This window comes from Phocoena phocoena, chromosome 5, assembly GCF_963924675.1.
Source record: "Phocoena phocoena chromosome 5, mPhoPho1.1, whole genome shotgun sequence".
In the NCBI taxonomy this organism is placed as follows: domain Eukaryota; kingdom Metazoa; phylum Chordata; class Mammalia; order Artiodactyla; family Phocoenidae; genus Phocoena; species Phocoena phocoena.
Window position 1 is genome coordinate 40,701,272 of NC_089223.1, and position 25,198 is coordinate 40,726,469.

The window sequence follows — 25,198 nt, forward strand, 5'->3', positions numbered from 1 at the left end:
TATCAGTTCTTCTGCCTCAGTTATTCTACTATTGATTCCTTCTAGTGTATTTTTCATTTCAGTTATTGTATTGTTCATCTCTGTTTGTTCTTAATTCTTCTAGGTATTTATTCTTTAATTCTTCTAGGTCTTTGTTAACATTTCTTGCATCTTCTTGATCTTTGCCTCCATTCTTTTTCCGAGGTCCTAGATCATCTTCACTATCATTATTCTGAATTCTTTTTCTGAAAGGTTGTCTATCTCCACTTCATTTAGTTGTTTTTCTGGGGTTTTATCTTGTTCCTTCATCTGGTACATAGCCCTCTGCCTTTTCATCTTGTCTCTCTTTCTGTGAGTGTGTTTTTTGTTCCACAGTCTGCAGGATTGTAGTTCTTCTTGCTTCTGCTGTCTGTCCTCTGGTGGATGAGGCTATCTAAGAGGTTTGTTCAAGTTTCCTGAAGGGAAGGACTGGTGGTGGGTAGAGCTGGCTGTTCCTCTGGTGGGCAGATCTCAGTAAAACTTTAATCCTCTTGTCTGCTGATGGGTGGGGCTGGGTTCCCTCCCTGTTGGTTGTCTGGCCTGAGGCGACTGAACACTGGAGCCTACTCGGCTCTTTGGTGGGGCTAATGGTGGACTTTGGGAGGACTCATGCCAAGTACTTCCCAGAACTTCTGCTGCCAGTGTCCTTGTCCTCACGGTGAGCCACAGCCACCCCCTGCCTCTGCAGGAGACCCTCCAACACTAGCGGGTAGGTCTGGTTCAGTCTCCCCTGGGGTCACTGCTCCTCCCTCCGGGTCCTGATGTGCACACTACTTTCTGTTTGCCCTCCATGAGTGGAGTCTCTGTTTCCCCCAGTCCTGTTGAAGTCCTGCAATCAAGTCCCACTAGCCTTCAAAGTCTGATTCTCTAGGAATTCCTCCTCCCATTGCCAGACCCCCAGGTTGGAAAGCCTGCTGTTGGGCTCAGAACCTTCACTCCAGTGGGTGGACTTCTGTGGTATAAGTGTTCTCCAGTTTGTGAGTCACCCACCCAGCAGTTATGGGATTTGATTTTATTGTGATTGTGCCCCTCCTACTGTCACATTGTGGCTTCTCCTTTGTCTTTGGATGTGGGGTAACTTGTTTGGTGAGTTCCAGTGTCTTCCTGTCAATGATTGTTCAGCAGTTAGTTGTGATTCTGGTGCTCTCACAAGAGGGAGTGAGAGCACGTCCTTCTACTCTGCCCTCTTGAACCAGTCTTGACACTGTGCCTTTGCTCCTGCTTTTTCTCTGGCTTAGATCTTTGCTACTCAACCTGTGGTTTCTGGGACAAGCAGCATCAATATAACCTGGGAGCTTGTTTGAAATGCAGGATTAGAAATGCCCCATCCCCAGATCCCAAGTGATTTGGATGCACAGTGTTTGTTTGAGGAGCACAGACCTAGAATGTCCTTGTCTTGTCATGTTTTTCACCTTAACAACTCTTACTCATTCTTCAAAACTTACCTCCAGTGAGCTGAGGTCAGCAGTTCAAGGTTCCTCTGGGTGGGAGGTCCCCAAGCATGTAAGTTTTATACGTAGCATCTAAGCTCTTACTTTTTAGGGGGTCTGTGAGGTTCCCCCCTTTCCAAGTGCACAGGTATATGAGGCAGATTTTCTTCAGAGATGTCAACCAAAGCAATATATTGCAGCAGACCAATTGCAGAAGCAGATGTGTCAATCCAGCTGCTTCTGTTAAGCCAGACATTAAAGAGATTTGCGATTATGTAAAATGAGGACATTCTTCACACCAAAACTTTTTTTCTGTTTTGGAAAATAGTTGCTTTTCATCAAAATATGTTATTTATGTTAGCATGTAATAGGCTTATTATTGTTATTTTAATGAACTGATCAATTGAATATTTATTTTATGACATTAACAAATACATTAATATATTTTATATGTAATTTTACATTATTGACATATATTAATATTTAATATTTACTGAAATAAGAAAACATTTCTCAGTTTTAATTTCCCTTATAGTAAATGTTAATAGATATAAACCACATAAACAAAAGCTCTTTGGAGTTCTCAATAATATTTTTAAAATGTAATAGGGTCCTGAGGCCAAAGTGTTGTCCTAGGGTGAGCTAAGTGCCCCTCCTCGGCAAGTCTTTAGAATCTGGATTTATTTCCCTTTTTTGCTTATCATGTTATATTAAAATGACCCACTTGTATAGCTCTCTCATTTGACCATAAGCTCCTTGAGGACTGTAACTATGTCCTATTCATCTCTCTATTTATTGAGACTAAAGAAACATCTAACATCCTCCCTAAATACTTTTGGAACTGAGGACTGTGTTTGCTCTCTGGTTTATAGAGAGTCCTGGACAACCTACAGCTGAGAACCAGCTTCAGGGATGATGATTTCTGTATGATGCGCTAACGCTCAGTTGCTGAAGTAAGTGATACATGGACACCACCACTAGCCCTGGTGGCACTACACTCCCTCAAAGTATGATTCAGCAGCCTGGAGTCCCACCTCCCAGGGGGAGGTAGGGAAGTGCCATTCGCAGCACTGCCCATTTGCGCACAGCCTCATCACACCAGCAGTAATCTCCAGTGCCCGTGGTGCCTCTGACCCTCAAAGGTACAGTGAGAGGACTACAAAAACATAGATGGAGCAACAGGAGACCCATTTGGCCGTGTCTGCTGGGAACTGACTCTGGCCAACTCCAGTGTGAGAGGAGGAGGAAAACGATGGTTCTTCCCTACAACAGAATCCCACATCAGACCAAATTCTACCACAATTAGGGACAAAAATAGCCATGCACCACATATGTAAGCTTGATGAAGCCCTGACTCCTGCCCTTTTGGATACCCCAAAAAGCCCCTTGCGTGGAAGGCATGATGCAGTAGTATCACCTTCCTGTCAGAATCCAGCAACAGACTTCTGTCTGTGGCTGCACACAGGATGGAGCAAAGCCTCAGGCGATGCCACTCAGAAGAATTTATCCTGCTGGGAGGTAACTGTATATTTCTAGCCAATTCACATATTTCGACCACTTATTTTACCAGTGAAAATTTATTTCCCTTATCCTAATTACAAACTCTTTAGGGCTGCTTGGAGATAAAAATAACTGAAGTCTGTTATAGACCTCTGATTTATGAACTATTAGAGTTTGTCAAACGCTAACTAAGCATGCCTGAAGAGTGGATTCCTGATGAGGGTACTTCAGATGTTAATGGACTTCCCCTTGGGTGGAGAAGAAAACACACACACACACACACACACACACACACACGCACACGCACCCCACCTCACACTGTTTATGCTGAAGTATCTTCAAGTGAATCACAGGCAGCATAACAATATCACTAAGTTCAAATACACATAGTGTAGTGAAAATTAAATATGGTAGAGTCTCACTTATCTGAAACTCAGAGATCCCATCATTTCATATAACTGGAATAAAGTCAAGAACCTGTGAATAAACAAAGAGAATCATCATGGTAGATGCTCAGTTCCAGATTCACCTTATTGCATGGAATCCTCTAACCTCCAAAGTGCATGTTTCCCCCCTACCTCCATAGAGAGAGATCTTTGAATAAATGTCATACTCCTAATAATTCTGCATTTTTAGTCTCAGCCCAGAGGCCCCCCTTCAGCTTTCACTCAGAGCCTGTGTGTGCTTCATCTGCACACAAATTCGAATTCAGCTCTCTAGGTAGTATAGTCATTTTCACAATATTGATTCTTCCAATCCAAGAACATGGTATATTTCTCCATCCGTTCATGTCATCTTTGATTTCCTTCATCAGTGTTTTATAGCTTTCTAAGTACAAGTCCTTTGCCTTCTTAAGTAGGTTTATTCCTAGGTATTTTAATCTTTTTGTTGTGATGGTAAATGGGATTGTTTCCTTAATTTCTCTTTCTGATTTTTCATTTTTGGTGTATAGGAATGCCAGAGAATTCTGTGCATTAATTTTGTATCCTGCAACCTTACCAAATTCACTGATTAGATCTAGTAGTTATCTGGTGGCATCTTTAGGATATTCTATGTGTAGTATCATGTCATCTGCAAGCAGTGACAGTTTTACTTCTTCTCTTCCAATTTGTATTCATTTTATTTCTTTTCCTTCCCTGATTGCCATGGCTAGGACTTCCAAAACTATGTTGAATAAGAGTGGTGAGAGTGGGCAACCTTGTCTTGTTCCTGATCTTAGTGGAAATGGTTTCAGTTTTTCACCATTGAGTATGATGTTTGCTGTGGGTTTGTCATATATGGCCTTTATTATAGATTCAATGCAATCCCTATCAAACTACCAATGGCATTCTTCACAGAATTAGAACAAAAAATCTTACATTTCGTATGAAAACACAAAAGACCCCGAATAGCCAAAGCAATCTTGAGAAAGAAAAATAAAGTTGGAGAAATCAGGCTCCCCAACTTCACACTATATCACAAAGCTACAGTAATCAAGACGGTATGGTACTGGCACAAAAACAGAAATATAGATCAATGGTACAGGATAGAATGCCCAGAGATAAACCCATGCACGTACGGGCACCAAATTTACGACAAAGGAGGCAAGAACATACAATGGAGAAAATACAGTCTCTTCAATAAATGGTACTGGGAAAACTGGACAGCTACATGTAAAAGAATGAAATTAGAACACTCCCTAACACCATACACAAAAATAAACTCAAAATGGATTAAAGACTTAAATGTAAGACCTGACACTGTAAAATTTTTAGAGGAAAACATAGGAAAAACACTCTTTGACATAAACCACAGGAAGATCTCTTTTGACCCACCTCCTAGAGTAACAGAAATAAAAACAAAAATAAACAAATGGTACTTAATTAAACTTAAAAGCTTTTGCACAACAAAGGAAACCATAAACAAGATGAAAAGACAACCCTCAGAATGGGAGAAAATATTTGCAAATGAAGCAACTGACAAAGGATTAATCTCCAAAATATACAAATAGCTCATGGAGCTCAATATCAAAAAAACAAACAGCCCAATTAAAAAGTGGGTGGCAGACCTAAATAGACATTTCACCAAAGAAGACAAACAGATGGTGAAGAGGCACATGAAAAGATGTTCAACATCACTAATTATTAGAGAAATGCAAATCAAAACTACAATGAGGTATCACCTCACACTGGTCAGAATGGCCATCACCAAAAACTCTACAAACAATAAATGCTGGAGAGGGTGTGGAGAAAAGGGAACCCTTCTGCACTGTTGGTGGGAACGTAAATTGATACAGCAACTATGGAGCCAGTATGGAGTTTCCTTAAAAAACTAAAAATAGAACTACCATATGACCCAGCAATCCCATTACTGGGTGTATACCCTGAGAAAACCATAATTCAAAAGGATACATGTACCCCAATGTTCATTGCAGCACTATTTACAATAGCCAGGCCATGGAAATAACCTAAATGTCCATCGATAGATGAATGAATAAAGAAGATGTGGCACATATATACAATGGAATATTACTCAGCCATAAAAAGAAACGAAATTGGGTCATTTCACATAGAGATGTGGATGGACCCAGAGTCTGTTATACAGAGTGAAGTAAGCCAGAAAGAGAAAAACAAATATCCTATTAACACATATATGTGGAATCTAGAAAAATGGTACAGATAAACCTATTTGTAGGGCAGGAATAGAGACATAGACACTGAGAACGGACATGTGGACACAGCGGGGGAAGGGGAGGGTGGGACGAATTGGGAGGTTAAGTTTGACATAAATACACTACCATGTGTAAAAATAGATAGCTAGTGAGAACCTGCTGTATAGCACAGGGAGCTCAGCTTGGTGCTCTGTGATGACCTAGATGGGCAGGATGGGGTGGGGGATGGGAAGAAGGCCCAAGAGGGAGAGGATATAGGTATACACATAGCTTACTCACTTCATTGTACAGCAGAAACTAACACAACATTGTAAAGCAATTTTACTCCAATAAATAAAAACACTGAAAATAAAAAGTCATTATAAAACAAAGAAAAAAAAAGTTCAGCTCTTTGGTTTTCAAACCCTTGGGAGATTAGGAGGAATGAGTTAGAAGGAGACAGAGAAGCCACTGAAGGTGGGAAAACTAACAGAGGTGGCAGCTTATCCATGTGTCTGAAAATAAAGGTGGAATCAGCAAAATTTAATATGTAAACATAAGAAGTCAGTTCTTATAGTGACTGAGTCATACAGTGAATCACTTAGTCAAGGCCAAGAGCTATTTACACCTCAACAGACCCTGTGGGCCGAACAGAGTCTAAAGCTCACACTTATTTGTATCAGACACCCATTAGGCAACATTGCAGACTGTCTGGACCTTCTTTGTCCTGGGGCTGTGGCCACTCATTCTCTGCAGTTCTCTGCACTCCAACTGGTTTCAGGTAGGTTCATCCCGACAGCGCCCTCCTCACGCCTGTGCCTCCTGCCTTGGGGCGTCTCTGTTGGTGCTGGAGCCTGTGACACCTCTCAGCACCCACGCTCACAATCCCGAAGTTTGTGTGTGGTAGTGGTGGGGATGCGGGCAATGCAGAGGGGAGCTGGTAGATGCACTCTTCCTTTCCTCCTCCCAGAGGCAATGTTCTGAGGCTCCATCACCCAAATGGCCTCTTGGAAGATGGCCCCACCAGTGTGAGGGATCAAGCCGGGGCCAGCTGAGTAACACACTCTCCTATTGGCCCCCCGATCTTCCCTGCTTTCCACATTCTGTTTCCCAGGGACTCAGCCCTCTTTATAAAATAATATTGTAGAACCTTCTGTCTTAAGCCTTCCTTTCAAGAAACCCAGGCTAAGACACTCATCACCATCATGGAAAGTCAAGTTATTTCCATAAACTCTCATTAAGAAGGACCAAAAATGGATAATGATTTCCACATAATATTTCTTTATTTGGCCCACAGAAATTTCCATTGTTTTTAATGGGGTATAATTGACACATTATATTAGTTTCAGGTGTACAACATAATGGTTCAATATTTGTAAATATTACAAAATGATCACTGCAAAAAGTCCAGTTAACATGCATCACCATACATAGTTACAAATCTTTTTCTTGTGATGAGAACTTTCAAGATCCATTCTCCTAGGTACTCTCAAGTATGCAACACAGGTACACAACACAGTATTATTAACTATCGTCACCATTCGGTATATTACCTCCCCAGGACTTATTCATTTTGTAACTGGAAATGTGTACCTTTTGACCCCTTTCATGCAGAAATTTCCATTTTGATTTGATGAAATGTGTCCATCTTTTCCTTTGCCACATACAATTTAAAAGAAAGTTGGGTAATTGAACACTTGTACTCCCAGCTAGCAGGAAAACTCAGCTGTCTAAAATGGTTGTCTTCTTGAGTCTTGACAGCACAGTTGTACTGAAGGGATGTTGAATAATGCAATAAGCACAGGTGAGAGGAGATTTATCAGGGTAGGCTTTCTGAAGGAAATCAGTCTTGAGCTGAGTTTTGAAGGTCTGGGGAGATTTGAAAAGACAGTGCAGCTTGAATTTAGGAATGGAACCCATGGGCTACAAAGCATGCATTGTGCACAAGGGCCATTCCTCTTACATGTGAAATGAAGAAACTGTGTTAGGTCAGCCTGTTCATTTTTGCCCTCAACAAGGAAAATGGTCAGCCTACCTGATCAATTCAGCTGCAGCAGTTCATAATTATTATGAAAGTGACCAAAATGACTCCACTGGCTCCTTTCCTGCACAGAGACTGGCTGCTGGTGAGCAGCTTATCATTGATAGAGTTTTGGAATTAACAAAAATAAAACAACCCAATTAATTTTGTCCCCCCTTGGGTAGGGGAGGAGGGTTGTAGTCTGTCACTTGGTGATTGTCCTTTCAGCACAGGAGCCACATGTGAGCACACACACACACACACTGCTATCTACACATGCACACACTGCTATCTACTGTCACTAATTCTTTTAAAATTTTTACTGCTGAAAAAACGGAGGACAATCTCATTTTTAAAAGGACCACTCCAGGGACTTCCCTGGTGGCAGAGTGGCTAAGAATCCGCCTGCCAATGCAGGAGACACAGGTTTGAGCCCTTGTCTGGGAAGATCCCACATGCCCGCGAAGCAACTAAGCCTGTGAGCCACAACTATTGAACCTGAGCTCTAGAACCCGCGAGCCACAACTACTGAGCCCATATGCTACAACTACTGAAGTCTGTGCACCTAGAGCCCATGCTCCGCAACAAGAGAAGCCACTGTAATGAGAAGTCCACGCACCGCAACAAAGGGTAGCCCCCACTTGCCGCAACCAGAGAAAGCCCGCGCACAGCAACAAAGACCCAACGCAGCCTAAAATAAATAAATAAATAAATTAATTTAAAAAAATAAAAAGGACCACTCTCTAAAAAAATAGAAGGACCACCCTTTAAATTGAATTAAATTTTTCTTACTTAAATCTTAGGCCAGATCCTAAAGGAAACAAAATCAAAGTTAAACAACAGCATCATCAAAGAAAAAAGTAGTTACCTTACTAATATATTGGGCTTTCATTCTTTGGGAATTGACTATCTCTTTGAGAATCTGATGAAAGCTATGGACTTTGAACCCCAGAAAAATGGGAATACACAGAAGAGTTTGCATACAACTTCATGGATCCCAGATTAGGGAAAATGGTTATGTTCTCTCCTGTGATGCTCAGTTTATCTCAGATAGAGTCAAAGTGGAATGCAGTTTTAAGTGTGAAGTTTTAAGAGAGAAAGTGGACATGCAGTGACTTTGTTTAAAAATTATTTTGTAAATGATTGTAGTTGTTCATTTTAGTCATCCTATCCTGCATATCATCAGGAGTTAGTCTGTCGTTCCTATAACTTACTGAGAACGATTGATAACTAATCAGGAAGGGAGGGAGAAGAATGGGAGGGAGGACGGGCAGACAAAGAATCCTCAAGAGAGACCCAGAATGACATCCAGTCAAATCAACTTAAATTTCTGGAGAGGACTAGAGAAGCTCTAAATATCAAACAATTACAAAGGTGAACTGACGCAATTGCTTTGGCCAAAGACAGATGGATGCTCATCATGCAAGTCAACAATTCAGCTACTTGGCACCTGCTGAGTTAACCAGCATTTTGTGTTCAAGGAACTACGAATGATGTGAATTAGATCAAGACAAATCCTGTCCTCAAAGAACTTGTCCTGTGCATATTATGATAGAATCAAAGCTTTGAAAAGGGAAAAGTCCTTTTAACCTTCCTTACACGGTCTGAGCAATCAGTGTATGCCTGGGCATTTTTCTTCAAGCACTTCATTGTTAATGAGGTAGGAATAATGCTCTTTTATGCTAAAATTCTGGAACGATTATGTTTATCTTTTGAACCGCTGCCTAGTGAATTCATGCAAGCTGTTTGTACAAAGACAGATTAAACTCAAGTAGATGGATGCAGCTAACCTCCACATTCAGACCTCAAAAGCGAATAAAGCCGGAGAATGAAGCCGGAGAGAAAATATAAATATGCCTTTTTTTTCCCACGCATTGCAAGTTTCCGAAGGAGATGCTTTCATGGAGCAGCCGTTTGCCATCTCTGGTTCCTCCGTGGAAGAAATTATCCAGAAGATGAGGATTATGCATCTAGCTAGTCTAATTAAAGATTTTCTTCTACAGGAATGCTTATCATGAAGTAGCACAGGGGAAGTGATGTCAAGACTAATTGAGGGTCAAAGACAAATCTGGAGTGATTAAGATTTTCTGAGAGTACTTCAAATGCGGCCATCATGAACACTTTCACTTAAAGACACTGAAGCACCGGAGAGGCAGACTCAAAGACACAGCCGCAAAGCCTGTTTTCAACTGAAACAATTCAAAGAATCTGGAAGATTTTCTGAAAAACTCCAAAGAGCTTCCCTATCAGCAGGCTTTCATCTTCAGATCTGCATCCAAACAAATCACATATTCTACCTCCTGTGGGTGATAACAGAGGAGAAAAAAGAAGAAGGAGAGAATGGTCCATGCATTTACAAGCTGCCAGGGCGGATCATCTGTCCTCTAATGTTTATGGTAAGCACCCAGATAATTTTGGCTGGTCCCCTACAAGATGCAAAAACTGTAGGCAAGATGAATTTCTGGCTCGGCTGTAAGTGAAATCACAAAACCAAACATATTTAATCAAGATGCTAGTGACAGCTCATCGCTCATCATTACGATACATTTGTGGGCTATCATTTCCCTCTCACCCATTGTATTTGCTTCTTTCCACACTTCCTGAGGCTAGCCCTGCTTGGAAGTTGGCAGGTCATTTCCCCTTCCTTCATACTCTAATCGATTTCACTCTCAAGATCTCACACACCAGCAGCTCCGGACTGCTGTGCTTAGGGTTAGTTAGTCAAGCAACAGGAAATGCTTGCAGACAGAGAACAGCAATTTCTTTTTCATCTAAAGAAAAATGAGAGTTTTAATATGCTTATCACACCCAGGTTTGAAATATATATATATTTCATATATATATGAAATCCCAAATTCTTTCTTCTCCATAGAACAAACTTTTGGTCTCAAGCCTGTCTTTAACGTTTCATGTGATCCAGTTTATTGGAATAAGCATATTCTTCAAAGCATTGAAAGGTTGGGGCCCATGTCAATATCTGTGTCCTCTAATCAAAGCTTACTTGGATGGGGGCATGGTGTGATGGCATTTGATTGTGTGAAAATGGACTTCTTATCTTCATCTAAATGCTGAAAACGATCTTCCCGCTGTGGTATTGGTATCGTGAGGAATTGTGAAGTGGGAATTGAAAGGTTTCCAACACCCTGTTCTTATAAGCTGTCACCTTAAAGCTCTAGGAAACTGCTCCAGAGTTACCTGTAAGGTGAGCTTGAGTGCTTTGGCTTTTGTGATTTTGGCTTAAACATGTGGATCTCTGGTTTCAAATCTGTAAAGGAGAGCTACACTTCCCTGTGTCGTTCTCAGCTTCATACTGCCCCTTCTCTCTTTCTTTACCCCTTTCTTTTTCTTTCTTGCTTGATAATTTCAGGAGGCTTCTTCTATCTCCTATCTTTCCTATCAGATAACTCCCATCTGAGTGTTCACAGAAAGGAAGAAGCCACTCACATTCCAAACCAGGACCAAACCTGTTAGACTGGCTGTTAACCTTAAATACTGCCAAAAATTTACCGTATTTGGCAGCTCAGAGAATAACCTAGCAGCGCGTGCTCAGAAATCATTCATTTAAACTGGAGGGAGGTAGCCTCACAGTGAAACCTGTTGGAAGCTGGGGGTTGGGTCGCAATGAGCACGAATGTCTTTCTTCGAGGTGTTGACTTTTATATACACAATTAAAAGCAGGTGGAATGTTTATTGTGCAGTTTGTGGGGTTTTTGTTTGTTTGTTTGTTTTGGGAAACCTTGGCATCTTATCGCTCATACTCTGAGCCCTACTGAAGTCACTGTAGTGTTTTTATTTTCCTGAGAAGCTGAGAACTCATCATTGACTAACCATTCAGAAAAAAGAAAAAAGGATCATTCATGTAATCATTCCACAAATATTTAGGAGTGCCAGCTATGTGCGAGTCTCTGTGCTAGACTCTGAAGAGTCTGGCTTTCTGCTGGACCCTGCAGGCCCTGCAGTAGATCCATGTGGCAAGACAGGTTACCCAGAAGCTGCCTCCAAGATGGATGTTACATTGTAGAAACTTTACTGGAGAGTACTGGAAGGGTCATTGGGGTCAACACCTGTGGAAGAAGGGACCGAAACAGGGTTGAGCAAGGGAAGAAGCTGAGCCTCAACTGATCTCAGTGGAGGCTTCAGCCAACCCTGTAGGGGCTCTGAAGTGGAGATGACTTTCAGAGTCATGGTGAGTTGGGGCAATGGGACCCGGCCTGGGTAGTGGACTACTGCCCTTATAGGTCAGTCACTGGATGGGGTTGTTGGGAGAGGACGTGACCTAGGGCAAGGCAGAGGCAGCACTGCCATCCACTGGGAGATGAAGCCCTCTGATCCTGAGAGGAGATCTGGATGGCACATCACAGTGTCTACTACGTTATACCAGAAGGCTTTCAGCTACCCCACAGGAGATCTTGACCCGCCTGGCTTGTCTCAGACTAAGATCTCAGGGATAAAGCCACTCAGGTTGGTTAGTTTTGTGGCTCAACAGCATATTCAAGAGCCTTTCCATCTTCCTGCTCTGTCAACCTAAGGGGTCTACTTTTTTCTGAGCCTTCTTCCTGTCAATAGTCACGCATGGCTGGAGCAGGGCCAGGAGTCACTGTGAAAAAAGAGATGCCATCTTTGCCTCTGAGCTCTTTCTGTTATCAAGGAAAATATTCCTTCATCTCTCTCTCTCTTTTTTTATTGCCGTAAAATATACCCAGCATATAGTATTTATCGTTTTAACCACTCATAAGTGTACATTTTTGTGGCATTAAATATATTCACAATGTTGTATAACTATCACCACTATCTATACCCAAACTTTTTCATCATCCCCCAAAAAACTCTATACCCATTAAGCAATAACTTCCTTCTTCCTTTCCCCTTCCCTCCAGTTCCTGTGACTTCTAGTCTACTTTCCCTTTCTATGAATTTGCCTATTCTAGGTTCCTCATATGAGTGGAATCATAAAAATATTTGTCCTTCTGTGCCTGGTTTATTTCATTAAGCATGTTTTCAAGTTTCATCCATGTTGTAACATATATCAAAAATTTGTTCCTCTTTATGGCTGAATAATGTTCCATAGTATGGATAGACAGCATTTTGTTTATCCATTCATCTATTAATGGACACTTGGGTTGTTTCCACATTTCGGCTATTGTGAATAATGTTTCTGTGAACATTGGTGTGCTGATACCTGTTCAAGTCCCTGCCTTCCAACCGTCTGAACAGATACATAGGAGTGGAATTGCTGGATGTTTCACCTTCTGAGAAACTGCTTTATGCAGCAGCTGCGCCACTTTACATTCCCACCAATGATGCTAAGGCTTCCGATTTCCCTACATCTTCACTAACATTTGTTATCTCCCTTTCAAAAAATTGTAGCCATCCTTTCCCTCATACCTTATTGGCCACTATTGCCCAATTCCCAAATTTATTATTGGCAAAGTGAATGAGATCAACGTTGACTACCTGAAACCAATCAGGACCCATGTCCCCAGAGGACATGGCTGCAGGGAGGACAGTTGGGTATCTGAACAATATCAGGGCATTTCATCAGGAAAGAGAGGGTGGGGTGGATTATAGGGAGGCCATGATCAATGTTTGCAATGGAGAGGCTTTAAAACTATCAGTGCCCAGGCCACAAATTTGGATTCATTTGGATTCTGTTGGTCTACAGTGAGTTCCCAACATCAGTCGTTTTTAAATGTTCACCCAGTTGATTCTAATGTGCAGTTAGGGTTGAGGCCACTGGTCTAGCAGGTGAGACTGCCCGCTAAGCCAGCAAGTATTTAGGAATACTGAGAGTTGAGAAGTACAACATGCTGAGGCACCTTGCCTGGTCCAAGGGGACCATGGAAATCCCCCAAGAGGGAAGAACATTTAGACTGATAACTGAAAAAGTCAAGTCAGCCAGGCTTGGGGAAGAGTGTCATAGATACAGGGACAGAAAGAAGGTGGTGCCCAAGGAATGGGAAGAAGCTCAGTCTAGCTGGAGTGGACAACGTGTCTATTTCTGACCTTGAGGAGACAGTATTTTTACTTAAAGATGTGCAACTCATGAGGCAACAGCTAGATTACACACTCCAACCCAGTTTACCTCTCCCCTATGACCTTTTCCTGGTAAGCTGAGTAAGTAGCAGGTTATACTTAGAGGGAGCAGACAATTAGGGTTAAGAACTGAATTTGAAGCCTGCCTATGTTCTGCACAGCCAGTGCGGCCTTGGAGAAGTCTCATGACCTCTTTGGATCTCCGTAAATGTCCTACAAAGGTGAGGTTATGGGCTTCCCTGGTGGCACAATGGTTGAGAGTCCGCCTGCCGATGCAGGGGACACGGGTTCGTGCCCCGGTCCGGGAAGATCCCACATGCCGCGGAGCGGCTGGGCCCGTGAGCCATGGCCGCTGAGCCTGTGCATCCGGAGCCTGTGCTCCGCAACGGGAGAGGCCACAACAGTGAGAGGCCCGCGTACCGCAAAAAAAAAAAAAAAAAAAAAAAAAGATGAGGTTATAAAAAGTATCTCATAGGACTATTGTGGAACTCAAACGAGAAAATATATATATGTATATATGTGAGTGGCATGCATTCATATACTGATGCATTCCAAATATCTCTTCCTATCAAAACCTATCTCTGGATAACTTCTGAACTCCAGACCTGTCTGGTGAGCTGTGCATTTGACATTGCCCCTTGAGTCTCTAATGGGCATCTGCCACTTGACATGTCTAAGACTGAGCTCCTCCATCCTTCCCCACATCAGCTAATGGCATCTCCATCCTTGGTGTCACCCTTGATTCCTTTCTCTCCAACATCCAGTCTGTTAACGAGTCCTGTCACTCTACTTTCAAAATATATCCAGAATTTGACTGTTTCTCACACCTGCCACCACTATCCTGGTTCAAGCCAATGCCCTGTCTTGGCTAGGCTTTGTAGCAGCCTCCTAATTGCCTCCTTGCTTCTGCCCACCCCTGCAGTCCCTTCTCCACACAACACTCAGAATGATAAGTCCAATCACAGCACTCCTTTAATCAAAACCTGACCAGGGCTCCATCTCAGTCAAAGTGAAGGGTGAAACCCTATGATGACCTACAAGCCCTTCCATGATGTGGTCCATCATTATTCTGTTATCTCCTATAGTTCTTCCCTTTGTTCATCTGCTCCAGCCCCAATGCTCCTGCTCTTCCCAGAATGTGCCAGGAACACTCCTGCCTCAGGGCCTTTGCACTTGTGGTTTCCTCTGCCTGGAATCCTCTGTCCTATTTAGCCACACGTCTAACTTCTCACTTCCATCAAGTCTTTACTTAAAAGCTACAGTGTGAGGAAGTCCTTCCCTAGACACCCTATTTAAAATTTCAACACCTGCCCTTGATGTCATATGCTCCTTCTTTGCTTTATCTTTTTCTTTAGTATTTACCAATAGCATGCTCTATATTTTATTTATTTATATTGTTTATTAGCTTTCTTTCCTACCAGAATATATATATGCTTATGAGGAGATATATATATATATTCATATATATATAAAATCTCCCTACCAAAATACCCCTGCTCCCCAAAGGCAGGGATTTTTGTTTTATACACTTTATATCTCCAGTGCTAGGACAGTACCTGGCCCATAGTAGGCACTCAATAAATTTGTCAGTACCGCATTTTACAAAAGAGAAACCTGAGGTTCACTGTGATTAAATAATTTACTCAAGATCACACAGAAGGACAGTGGCAGAGTTGGGTAGTTACGTGTTCTATGATGCTTTACAACATAAGAAGCCCATTTAGCAAAAAGAGCAGTATCAGTGGCCTCTCTCCAGTCTTCCTCCCTACCACCAGCTAAAGAAAGAAAATATTTCAATGAGGAAGGATTAGGGGTGGAGACTTTGTGGTGTTGCCCTGTGGACCCTTGGCTAGGGCGCCCAGATTTGAGTGTTCTTAAGCAAGGAAGCAGGGGAGCCATCTCAGCACTTGTTCTGAGGCAAGAAGGCCAGTGACTGTAATTAAACGAAGACAAGGGGGAAGGGGTACTCGGCTGCACAGGAAGATATGCTGAGTCCATTTGAAATGGTTGGGGAGATTTTTTTACACAGTTATCAGCATCAAGCCCTGTCTCACTGGCAATGCCACCCAGACTCACTGTGCCGCCTAAAAATTCCTTCCTCTTCCATCCATCGCATTGAATACACAAAGAGAAACCCTAGCAGAATACAGGCCGAGCAGTCAGAGAGCAACCCTATAGTTAGATCTGCTAAAGCTTTGTTGGAATGAGGGCAGTGATTTTTAAAGAGCATCTTGTTTTGAGGAAGAGAGAATTTGGTAGGACAGTGGTTGTGTTAGCAGGCAAGGCCTTTTTCGCCTCCCACTTGGGAAGCCCCATTGCTGGCCCTCTCCCTCCATGGGGACCCAGCCCCCTCTGGGAAGTGGAGCTTCTAGAACCAGAGCCCAGGCAGGCAGAAGGCTTCCCTAACAGTTCAGAAGGTGGAAGCAGTGGCAGGGCATGAGTGGAAGCCAAAGCCTGCAGGCTGCAGTCAAACCAGAGGCGGCGGATTCCATAGGGTCGGGGCAGAGCAGAGTCAGAGCAAGGGCCGGGGGAACCATGGCCCCTCTGAGCTACAGCATCCTCATTGCCTGAGTGCATCCATCCTGAGTCTGCGGTGAAGAGTGAGAGAAAGCCTGTGGCATGCTTAGCCCGGCATCCAGCACCGAGCTAGCTGTCAGCATGTGATTTCTGTCTCCTTTCCAGGGGCAAAATGAGGACTAACAGAGGCTCTTTGCAAAGGTACTGGGTTGCAGCCCAGAGAGTGGAGGAAGAGAAGGAAGCACTTAAGTTGCAGAATGCCTCTGTGGGCAACGTTCAGCTGCTTCCTGTGCTCCTTAGAGGTGCCCTCGAGGAGCAGCCGCAGCCGGCCGTCGCCTCTGGGCTTCCCTTCAGAGCCTCTGCCTCTTCACAGGCACTCACACCAGTTCCCAGGGCCCTTGCTCAGGGCCCGTGTGCTTCACCCAGATCCCCTCTTCAGCTGATGTCCCCAACCCTGGCTGCTGTCCTTTCTAGGGCTTGCCCTTGCCCACATGTTCACCCAGCCCAGGAGGCACCCTGAGGCCAGTGGCGGATGATGAGGTGATACCTTACAATTTGGGACAGCTCTAAAAGAGCGATCCGGCTCTACTGGATCTGCTGGAGCTCACTGTGGGTGAGCTTCTGCCTGGGCCCATCCTGCATTCCTCCCTTCCTTGTAAGCATCTCCCAAAAACACGCTCCAAAAGCCTTCTGCGCGGGACTCCTGGGAGCCCAACCTCAGACCACCAGTCCCTCCACTGTCTCTTGTCTTTGCCCCTCCAACCACACCCTCTCCTCTGACCTCCTGGGCACCCTCCTTCCACTAAAATGCAGTCATATTGTATGCCAACGACTGGAAAATGGGTGTTGAGGGGTTAATATGTTGCCCAATAAAAACAGTGATAATTATATGGGAGCCAACCTTCACATGCAGCTAGCAATCTGCAAAGCACACTTACATACATGATTTTTTTTTTTTTTTTTTTTTTGGCAGTACGTGGGCCTCTCACTGTTGTGGCCTCTCCCGTTGCGGAGCACAGGCTCTGGACGCACAGGCTCAGCGGCCATGGCTCACGGGCCCAGCCGCTCCACGGCATGTGGGATCTTCCCGGACTGGGGCACAAACCCATGTCCCCTGCATCGGCAGGCGGACTCTCAACCACTGCGCCACCAGGGAAGCCCCTACATACACGATTTTATTTGCAAAGCAGAATAGCATGATAGTCTCCAAAGTGCTTCTGCCTGGACTTGAATTTGGTCCTACTACTTATTAGTCTTGTAACTTTGGCCCATCTACATAACCTTTCCAGTGCTCAATTTCCCCATCTGTAAAATGAGGATATTAATGGTCCCCTCCTCCTAAAGTTTTTGTTAGAATTAAATGAGCCAGTACATGGACAGGTTTCGGAATAGCCATGACACATAGTAAGCACATAGTATGCATTAGTTATTAGTATTTGATCCTCACAAGAACCCCAGGAGGTGTTATAGTTACTGCCTGTGTTGGACACCTCTCATGCACACCTCGTACTCTCAGCCCACCTTTTCACTCCAGCTGTTCCTGCAGCCACCTGGTGGCACAGGTGTAACCCAATGGCACCTTGCTCAGCTGTACTGCTTATTTCTTACTTCCTGCCCTGACTTCTCTGCCACCATCACTTGAGATGCCCGTGGACCACACTCAGCCATTCTGACCCAAGCAAACTTGGAAGTGTGAGAGAGCTGACATCCCATGGGGACCCTTGGACCAAGGAAGAGTTGGAGCCAATGGGAAAACAGTGCCTTCTCTCATTCTTTGAGAGAATAATTCTGAGGTATAATGTGTCCCATCAAGGTCCAAGTTCAGTTGCCTGTAGCAGTGGGCACCCCCATCTTGACTTTCCCTCCTTTCATTTCCCACTTCCCAGCTGCCTATTCCTGTTACTTGAGCTCACTTTCCCCAATAAACGACCCACATAGAAGCCCTTGCCTCATGCTCTGCTTTGGAGAACCATCTAGCTGTGAACAAGAGGAGAGTGAAAGAATAAAAAGAGGCTTGTTTTGCATCCAGAATCAGATCTGGGCTCAAGGCCAAAGCCTTCCACCTCCCTAGTCTCATTTCCTCATGCTGTGCTCCCTCCAAGTTCATACATGTGCATCTTAACAGAGGCCTCCCAGAAGCTTGGTCACTTGAAGGCAGGTCAGGGAGGAATCAGCTATGAACGGGCAGCTTTGGACATTTTCATTTCAGAGCCCCTTTCCTGTCCCTACTTAGAGCTGGTCCTACACAGCTGGAGGTTTCACCTGACTGGGGCCTGGGGCAGAGACTGTGTCAAATTTGTCTCTGTACCTCTAGTACTCAGGGCCTGGCCTACAGGAGGTGCTCAGGGAACGTTTGCTGGATGAACAGACCCAGGAATCCAACTATTGATGGTTTCTTTATAATTTTTACTTTTTATGTGGCTGTGCCTGTTCCTATACTTAGTTTATTTTTAGCTGGTTTGGAATGTAATCTCAGAGGGACAGAGAACATTTTAGGGAAGGGGTTGTTTACCTTTTACCAAGCTAAGTTAGTACAGAATCATGTGCCAGAAAATTATTCAAGGAATACAGGATATTTCTTGAAATTATTGAAAAAAACCTGATTGTCAGGTTGACTGACTGATGGAAGAAAGAAAAGGCTGTTAAAAAGCTGTCCTCCTGCGGCTTGGAGGACAAATGCAGCTTTAAGATGCATGGGTTTCATGGTTTTATATTGAAATTCTGAAGTATGCTGTGGGTCCTTCCACTTCCTATAGCTCTGCCTGTCCTAATCCTCAAATTTGTGTTACCTGCCTAGCCCTTGTAGGTATCTGGGTTTGTGACCCCCATACAGAGTGACACACAACAGGGCACAAGAGCTGAAGGAGTTGAGCAGTGCCACTGCTGACTTTCCCTGCAGCTTACTCACCTATCCCCGCCACCATCAACAGGTGCCCAACGATAGCATGACATCCTGCCTTCCAGGTACTACAAGATCAGCGTGGTGCTCATGTGCTTCATGGTCCCCACACTGGTGCCCTGGTGCATCTGGGGAGAGAGTCTGTGGAATTCCTACTTCCTGGCCTCCATCCTCCGCTACACCATCTCACTCAATGTCACCTGGCTGGTCAACAGTGTCGCCCACATGTACGGAAACCGGCCCTATGACAAGAACATCAGCCCTCGGCAGAACCCGCTCGTCACCCTGGGTGCCATCGGTGAGTATGGGGTGGAAGCCGGTGGGGGGAGTGGCAGTTCAGATCTTCTAGGCTTCTCAGTGGTTTTGTGGAATCTGTAAAGACAGGCAATGGGGTGGAGTAAACTGGGATGAACTTGAGCTTTGGCGTTAGAATCCGAGCCACTTACTCTCTCTGATTTACAGTTTTCTTACCTGTGAAATGGGAACAGGAATGTCTGCTTCATAGGGGTGTTATGAGAATTAACTAAGATACTATACATAAACCGCTTAGTACAGTGCCTGGTACATAGTAGGTGATCAATAATTAGTAGCTATTTATTTTTACCATGGAAACTTTCCTAAAGGAGGAGTAGCAGTTGATGTCTCTCTCAAACTGCCCTGACCGCTATAGCCTCAGCTGTCCATCATTCGGCTGACCTTAAAAATAAATTAATTAATTAAAAGGCCTGCAAACAGAGGGATGGGGAGAATCGGGACCTTGGCATCTTGCGGTACCATAGAATGGTTAAGAGCAAGGCTTCTGGAGTCTGACAGGTTTGGTTGAGCCTTGGTTCCTCCACCTACTCTCTGGGCAAGTTATCTAGCTCCTCCATACCATGTGTTCTCATCTGTAAAGTGGGGATAATATATAGTAGCATTGACCTCCGCCTGGGGTCGCTGGAGGGTTAGATGAGTTAATACATACTGTTTGCAGCAGTGCTTAGCAGAAAACAAGCCTTCGGGGATGTTGTTTTTCTTACTAGCCGTATGGTCTTAGGCAGGTTACTTGTCCCTTCTGTGCATTTCCATCCTCATTTTAAAATGGGGATAATCGGGCTTCCCTGGTGGCGCAGTGGTTGGGAGTCTGCCTGCCGATGCAGGGGACACAGGTTCGTGCCCTGGTCCGGGAAGATCCCACATGGTGCGGAGTGGCTGGGCCCGTGAGCCATGGCCGCTGAGCCTGCGCGTCTGGAGCCTGTACCCCGCAACGGGAGAGGCCACAACAGTGAGAGGCCCGCGTACCGCAAAAAAAAAAAAAAAAAAATGGGGATAATCATAGCAGATAGCTTAGCTATGTGAGGATTATAGCCATTAATACCCTTTGAAGAACTTAGCATGGTGGCTGGCACACAGTAAGTGATTAATAAATGATAGCTGTATCTTGATAGAAGCAACTCAGTCTCCTGGGTAACCTGAGCCTTGAGTACAGAGATCAAACCCAGGAAGGGAGGTTCCTGCTGTTAAGTTGAAACAGTCTCTGCATCCCTCTGCCATGGGTTTCTGCCATCATGGTGTTAGGGTCACCCATTTATTAAGACCCCAGGGATCTTGTGTTGACAAGAGCAATATAAGGTGGAATAAACACCAAATTTAGCTACGGGAATAACTGGATAAGCAGAGAGAAAAGTGTGAGTTTCCTGATCCCTCCTATTGTTTCCTCCTCCTCTCGCTCTTCATCTTCTATAAGAATTGTAACGAGGGGAGCCACATCCAGTGGTAACTCTGAGAGCAGACGAGAGTGGGCACTCTGGGACTGTTACCATCTTACATAGGGGATGGTGGGCCAGGGAACCCAAAGAATGAGGCCATGACACAGGCCCTGAAGAACTGGGTGTTGGTTTGAAGCTTGTCCAGGTCAATACTGGACTCTCAAATCAGCTTTCTTGATAAAGGTCCTTGGAAGACTCTTATTACACCCACTGTATGATAGATGGGGGAATACATCCAGAGTTCTTAGAACAGTGCCTGTATCTGAAAATAGGGGAAAACTCTAGTACTCTAGTCTAGGAATGAGGGGGTGGAGGGCCAGGTTAGAAAAGACCTAAATTAAACAGAAAATTGCAGACAACAGACTGATCCATCTGGTATACTCATTGTAGAGCAGAATCTTTCAAATGTGGTCAATAGAAGAACTGTATGATGACCAGTAGCCACTTAAGAAGTAAAGGAGGAATCTGGCAGTTCCTTGAATGGTTAAAAATAGTTAGTTACTACATGACCCAGCAACCCCACTCCTAGATTTATACCCAAGAGAAATGAAAATGTATGTCCACATAAAAACTTGCTTATGAGTGTTCATAGCAACATTATTTATTTATAACAGCTAAAATGTGTCCCTCAACTGATGAATGGGTAAGTACAATGTGGTATATCCATACAGTGGAGTACTCTTCAGCAATAAAAAGAAATGAAGTACTGATATCTGCTACAACCTTGAAAACATTATGCTATGTGAAAGAAGCCAGTCACAAAGGATTACATATTGTATGTTTTCATTTATATGAAATATTCAGAATAAGCCAATCTTATTGGCTTAGTATTAGTAAAAGTGAGAAACAGAAACAGTATATGTATAAATATATGCAAATAAATATATACATAATATTGCTCATAATCTCTATATATACATATATACAGAAACAGTAGGATATCTGTATCTATATAAATGTAGATGTATTCTGTTTGTGCATGCGTGTGTGTGTGTGTGTGTGTGTGTGTGTGTGTGTACGACGGGAGGGGGGCGTGGCGGGGAGTGAGCAAGAGAGAGAGAGAGAGATTTATTTTGAGGAATTGGTTCATGTGATTATGGAGGCTAAGTCCCACCATCTGCTGTCTGCAAGCGGGAGACCCAGGAAAGCCAGTGGTATAATTAAGTCTGAGTCTGAAGGCCTGAGAACCAGGGGAGCTGATGATGCAAATCCCAGTCAGAGGGCAGGAGAAGATGAGATAGACGTTCAATCAGTGAGTCAGGAAAATGGGAGCAAATTCCTCCTTTCTCCACCACTGATTCTATTCAGGCTCTTAAGGGACTGGCTGATGCCCACTCACATTGAGGAGGACCATCTACATTACTGAGTCCACTGCTTCAAATGCTAATCTCATCCAGAAACGCCCTCACAGACACACCCAGAAATAAAGTTTAATCTGGGCACTCCTTGGCCAGTCAAGTTAACATGTAAAATTAGGGGCTTCCCTGGTGGTGCAGTGGTTGAGAGTCCGCCTGCCGATGCAGGGGACACGGGTTCGTGCCCTGGTCCGGGAAGATCCCACACACACACAAAAAAAAATGTAAAATTAACCAACACAGAGAAAGAAAGAAGGGCTGGAGGGAGGGGGGATGGTTAAGGACCAACAGCTAAGGGGAGTGGGGTGTCTTTTTAGGTAATGAAAATGCTATAAAATTCATTGTGGTGATGCATGCAGAGCTCAGTGAATACACCAAAAGCCATTAAATTGTATTCTTTACATGGGTGAATTGTATGGTAAATTATATCTCAATAAAGCTGTTTTTTAAAAAGAAAACAAAGAAAGAAGCTGTGAGACTTTTCCTGAAAACAGCTTAGTGGGGGGGAAAAGTAAGGGAGGAAAAGCTATTCACTGTGAGGGGTAGAATAATATATAGGCAGATTTTGGATATTTAAAGATCCAACTCCTTAATTCACTCACCTATCAGAATGATTATCATTTATCTCTTCCAAGCTCTTCCAGGAAGTCTTCCTTTAATTACTTCAATCCACAGAGGCTATTTTCCTTTTATGAACATACAGCAAAATGATGATCTGTTATCAGCCATTTGGCATTTAGCTTAAGAAGTACAGCTCTGGGCTTCCCTGGTGGCGCAGTGGTTGAGAGTCCGCCTGCCGATGCAGGGGACGCGGGTTTGTGCCCCGGTCCGGGAGGATCCCACATGCCGCGGAGCGGCTGGGCCCCATGAGCCATGGCCGCTGAGCCTGCGCGTCCGGAGCCTGTGCTCCGCAAGGGGAGAGGCCACAACAGCGAGAGGCCCGCGTATGGCAAAAAACTAAAAAAGAATAAAATTTAAAAAAAAAGAAGTACAGCTCTGAAGTCGTGGGAGCATGTCACCAATCCACAGGGAAAATTACTCTTGATACTTTGTGCTGATTATTGTTATTTTTCTGTTCCTATTGAGTTTGTCTAGCCAACTGAGTGAACGCTTCCTAAGGGCAGACAGCAAGTCTTCTGCTCCCCACTGGAGCCTGACACAGTGTCTTGTAATAAATGAGTGATTTTTAGAAAGCTCTACAGAGAGATGCTGATTGGGTTATTTCAAGCCCACTTTGTCTTCCAGGTGAAGGCTTCCATAACTACCATCACACCTTTCCCTTTGACTACTCTGCGAGTGAATTTGGCTTAAATTTCAACCCAACCACCTGGTTCATTGACTTCATGTGTTGGCTGGGACTGGCCACTGACCGCAAACGGGCAACCAAGCCGATGATCGAAGCCCGGAAAGCCAGAACTGGAGAGGGCAGCGCCTGACCCTGGAAGCGCTATCCACATCCGCTGTCAACGCCTCGGTTCATGGCCTTTGTTACTACACTTCTCTTGTTCATTGGATCGTGGGAGGGGGTACAGGGTGGGGAGGGAACGGAGTCTACGCGGTTTAGGAATTTTTTGTTTGTCTCAAACTAATGTCAAGATACAACTCTCAATGAAAATAAGTTTTTAAAAGTCAGTGTAACTATGATTTAACACTAGAACGTAGACATGTGATTTAATCGCTGTAGCTACAATATGTCAAACATACATCGTCATGTGCTTGTACGAGATGTTAACCCTGACAGGATGAAGGAATTTAATATTCTTTCAGTGCGATTCAGGAGAGCCTTGTTTTCTTTTTCTACCAGTTAACCCAACGTTATTTTTAAACAGGCTATCTGAAGGAGCAGAGAGGCAGGGTAGAAGACAAAAGAGAGGGTCTAAATAGTAAAGAATGTTTGTGTTTTGTAATTACTGTGTGTTTGTGTTTTGTTATTTTTAAGGAAGAGAATTGAAAACATAAAAAAATGAGAGCACAGGAAATGGCTCTCTTATTTTTTTGCCCTGTTTCCAGCTTGTCAATGCTCCACTGTCTTTGCTTCAAGAGATCTGTTCACTGCTCAGCTAGTTTTGTGTCCCGAGCTGTACACCCAGCTGACCCTATAAGTCAGTGCCTGTTTTAAGTGTTTGATTTTGTTCTCTTTGCTATTGTCATTTTAAGGTGTATAACTCAGAAGTGCCAGACATCAAATTAAGCTCAAATGAAACTCTCATTTAAATGTTTAGACACCTAATTTATATTCTAATTGATCCCAGCCACTGATGCATGTACTTTACCTACTTCTGCTAAATAAGCATATTAATTTACTACACCAGGCAATCAGATCTTAATAACCAATAGTTATCTAGAACTCAGTGTCTACAAATGTTTCACCTGCATGCAGCCTTCACTGAACTTGCAGCAAGACATAAAGTGACCATTATGTAGCTTCTGGATTTAAGAAAAATTTGTGTGTTAAGTTGCCTTGTAAAGAGCATGCCAAATTAATGGGACAGCGTTCCGCTTTGTGTTAGATGTTAGAGCAAAAGAAAGCCTTATAGTGTTGGCATCAGAGCACTTAGAACATAGTGCTTCAAAGATAGGGAAGATGTAGGGTTTAAATTTAAATTTTAAATTTTTGAAAAAGAAGTGATGCCAATAAGAAATTGTCATAATAAAGTACTTCATCCAACAGGTGTTTTTGCCATTTATAATGTGTAAACTATGAGTGATTTACAATAAATGATTATGAATTCATTGGTGTTCTTGACCAGACACTTAAATCTTTTTTTTTTTTTTTTTTAATTCGGCTGTGCCACGCGGCATGTAGGATCTTAGTTCCCCTACCAGGGATCAAACCCTCGCCCCCTGCAGTGGAAGTGTGAAGTCTTAACCAGTGGACTGTCAGGGAAGTCCCCGACCAGATACTTATATCTTGTTGGAATGTCCCTCAAGGGTGCCTGATGCTTTATGATGATCACATACTTCACGTTTGAGTTAGGCTCTGGGCTAACAGCAGCCCCTAAGACCAGACCTTTCCTATCCCATCAGCATAACCAGAAGGAAAGTCAGC

At 43.7% G+C, this 25,198-nt stretch overlaps 1 protein-coding gene across 1 annotated transcript in view; it reads left to right on the forward strand.

Moving 5' to 3' along the window:
- SCD5 (stearoyl-CoA desaturase 5) overlaps nucleotides 1-24,882 on the forward strand; it is a 165,162-nt gene extending 140,280 nt beyond the window's left edge. Inside the window, exons 4-5 of the mRNA XM_065877154.1 lie at nucleotides 19,112-19,344; nucleotides 23,395-24,882. Of these exons, the coding sequence (XP_065733226.1) occupies nucleotides 19,112-19,344; nucleotides 23,395-23,585 (424 nt within the window). The 3' untranslated portion in view covers nucleotides 23,586-24,882. The remainder of the gene's footprint in view (nucleotides 1-19,111; nucleotides 19,345-23,394) is intronic.
- The last annotated feature ends 316 nt before the right edge of the window (nucleotides 24,883-25,198 follow it).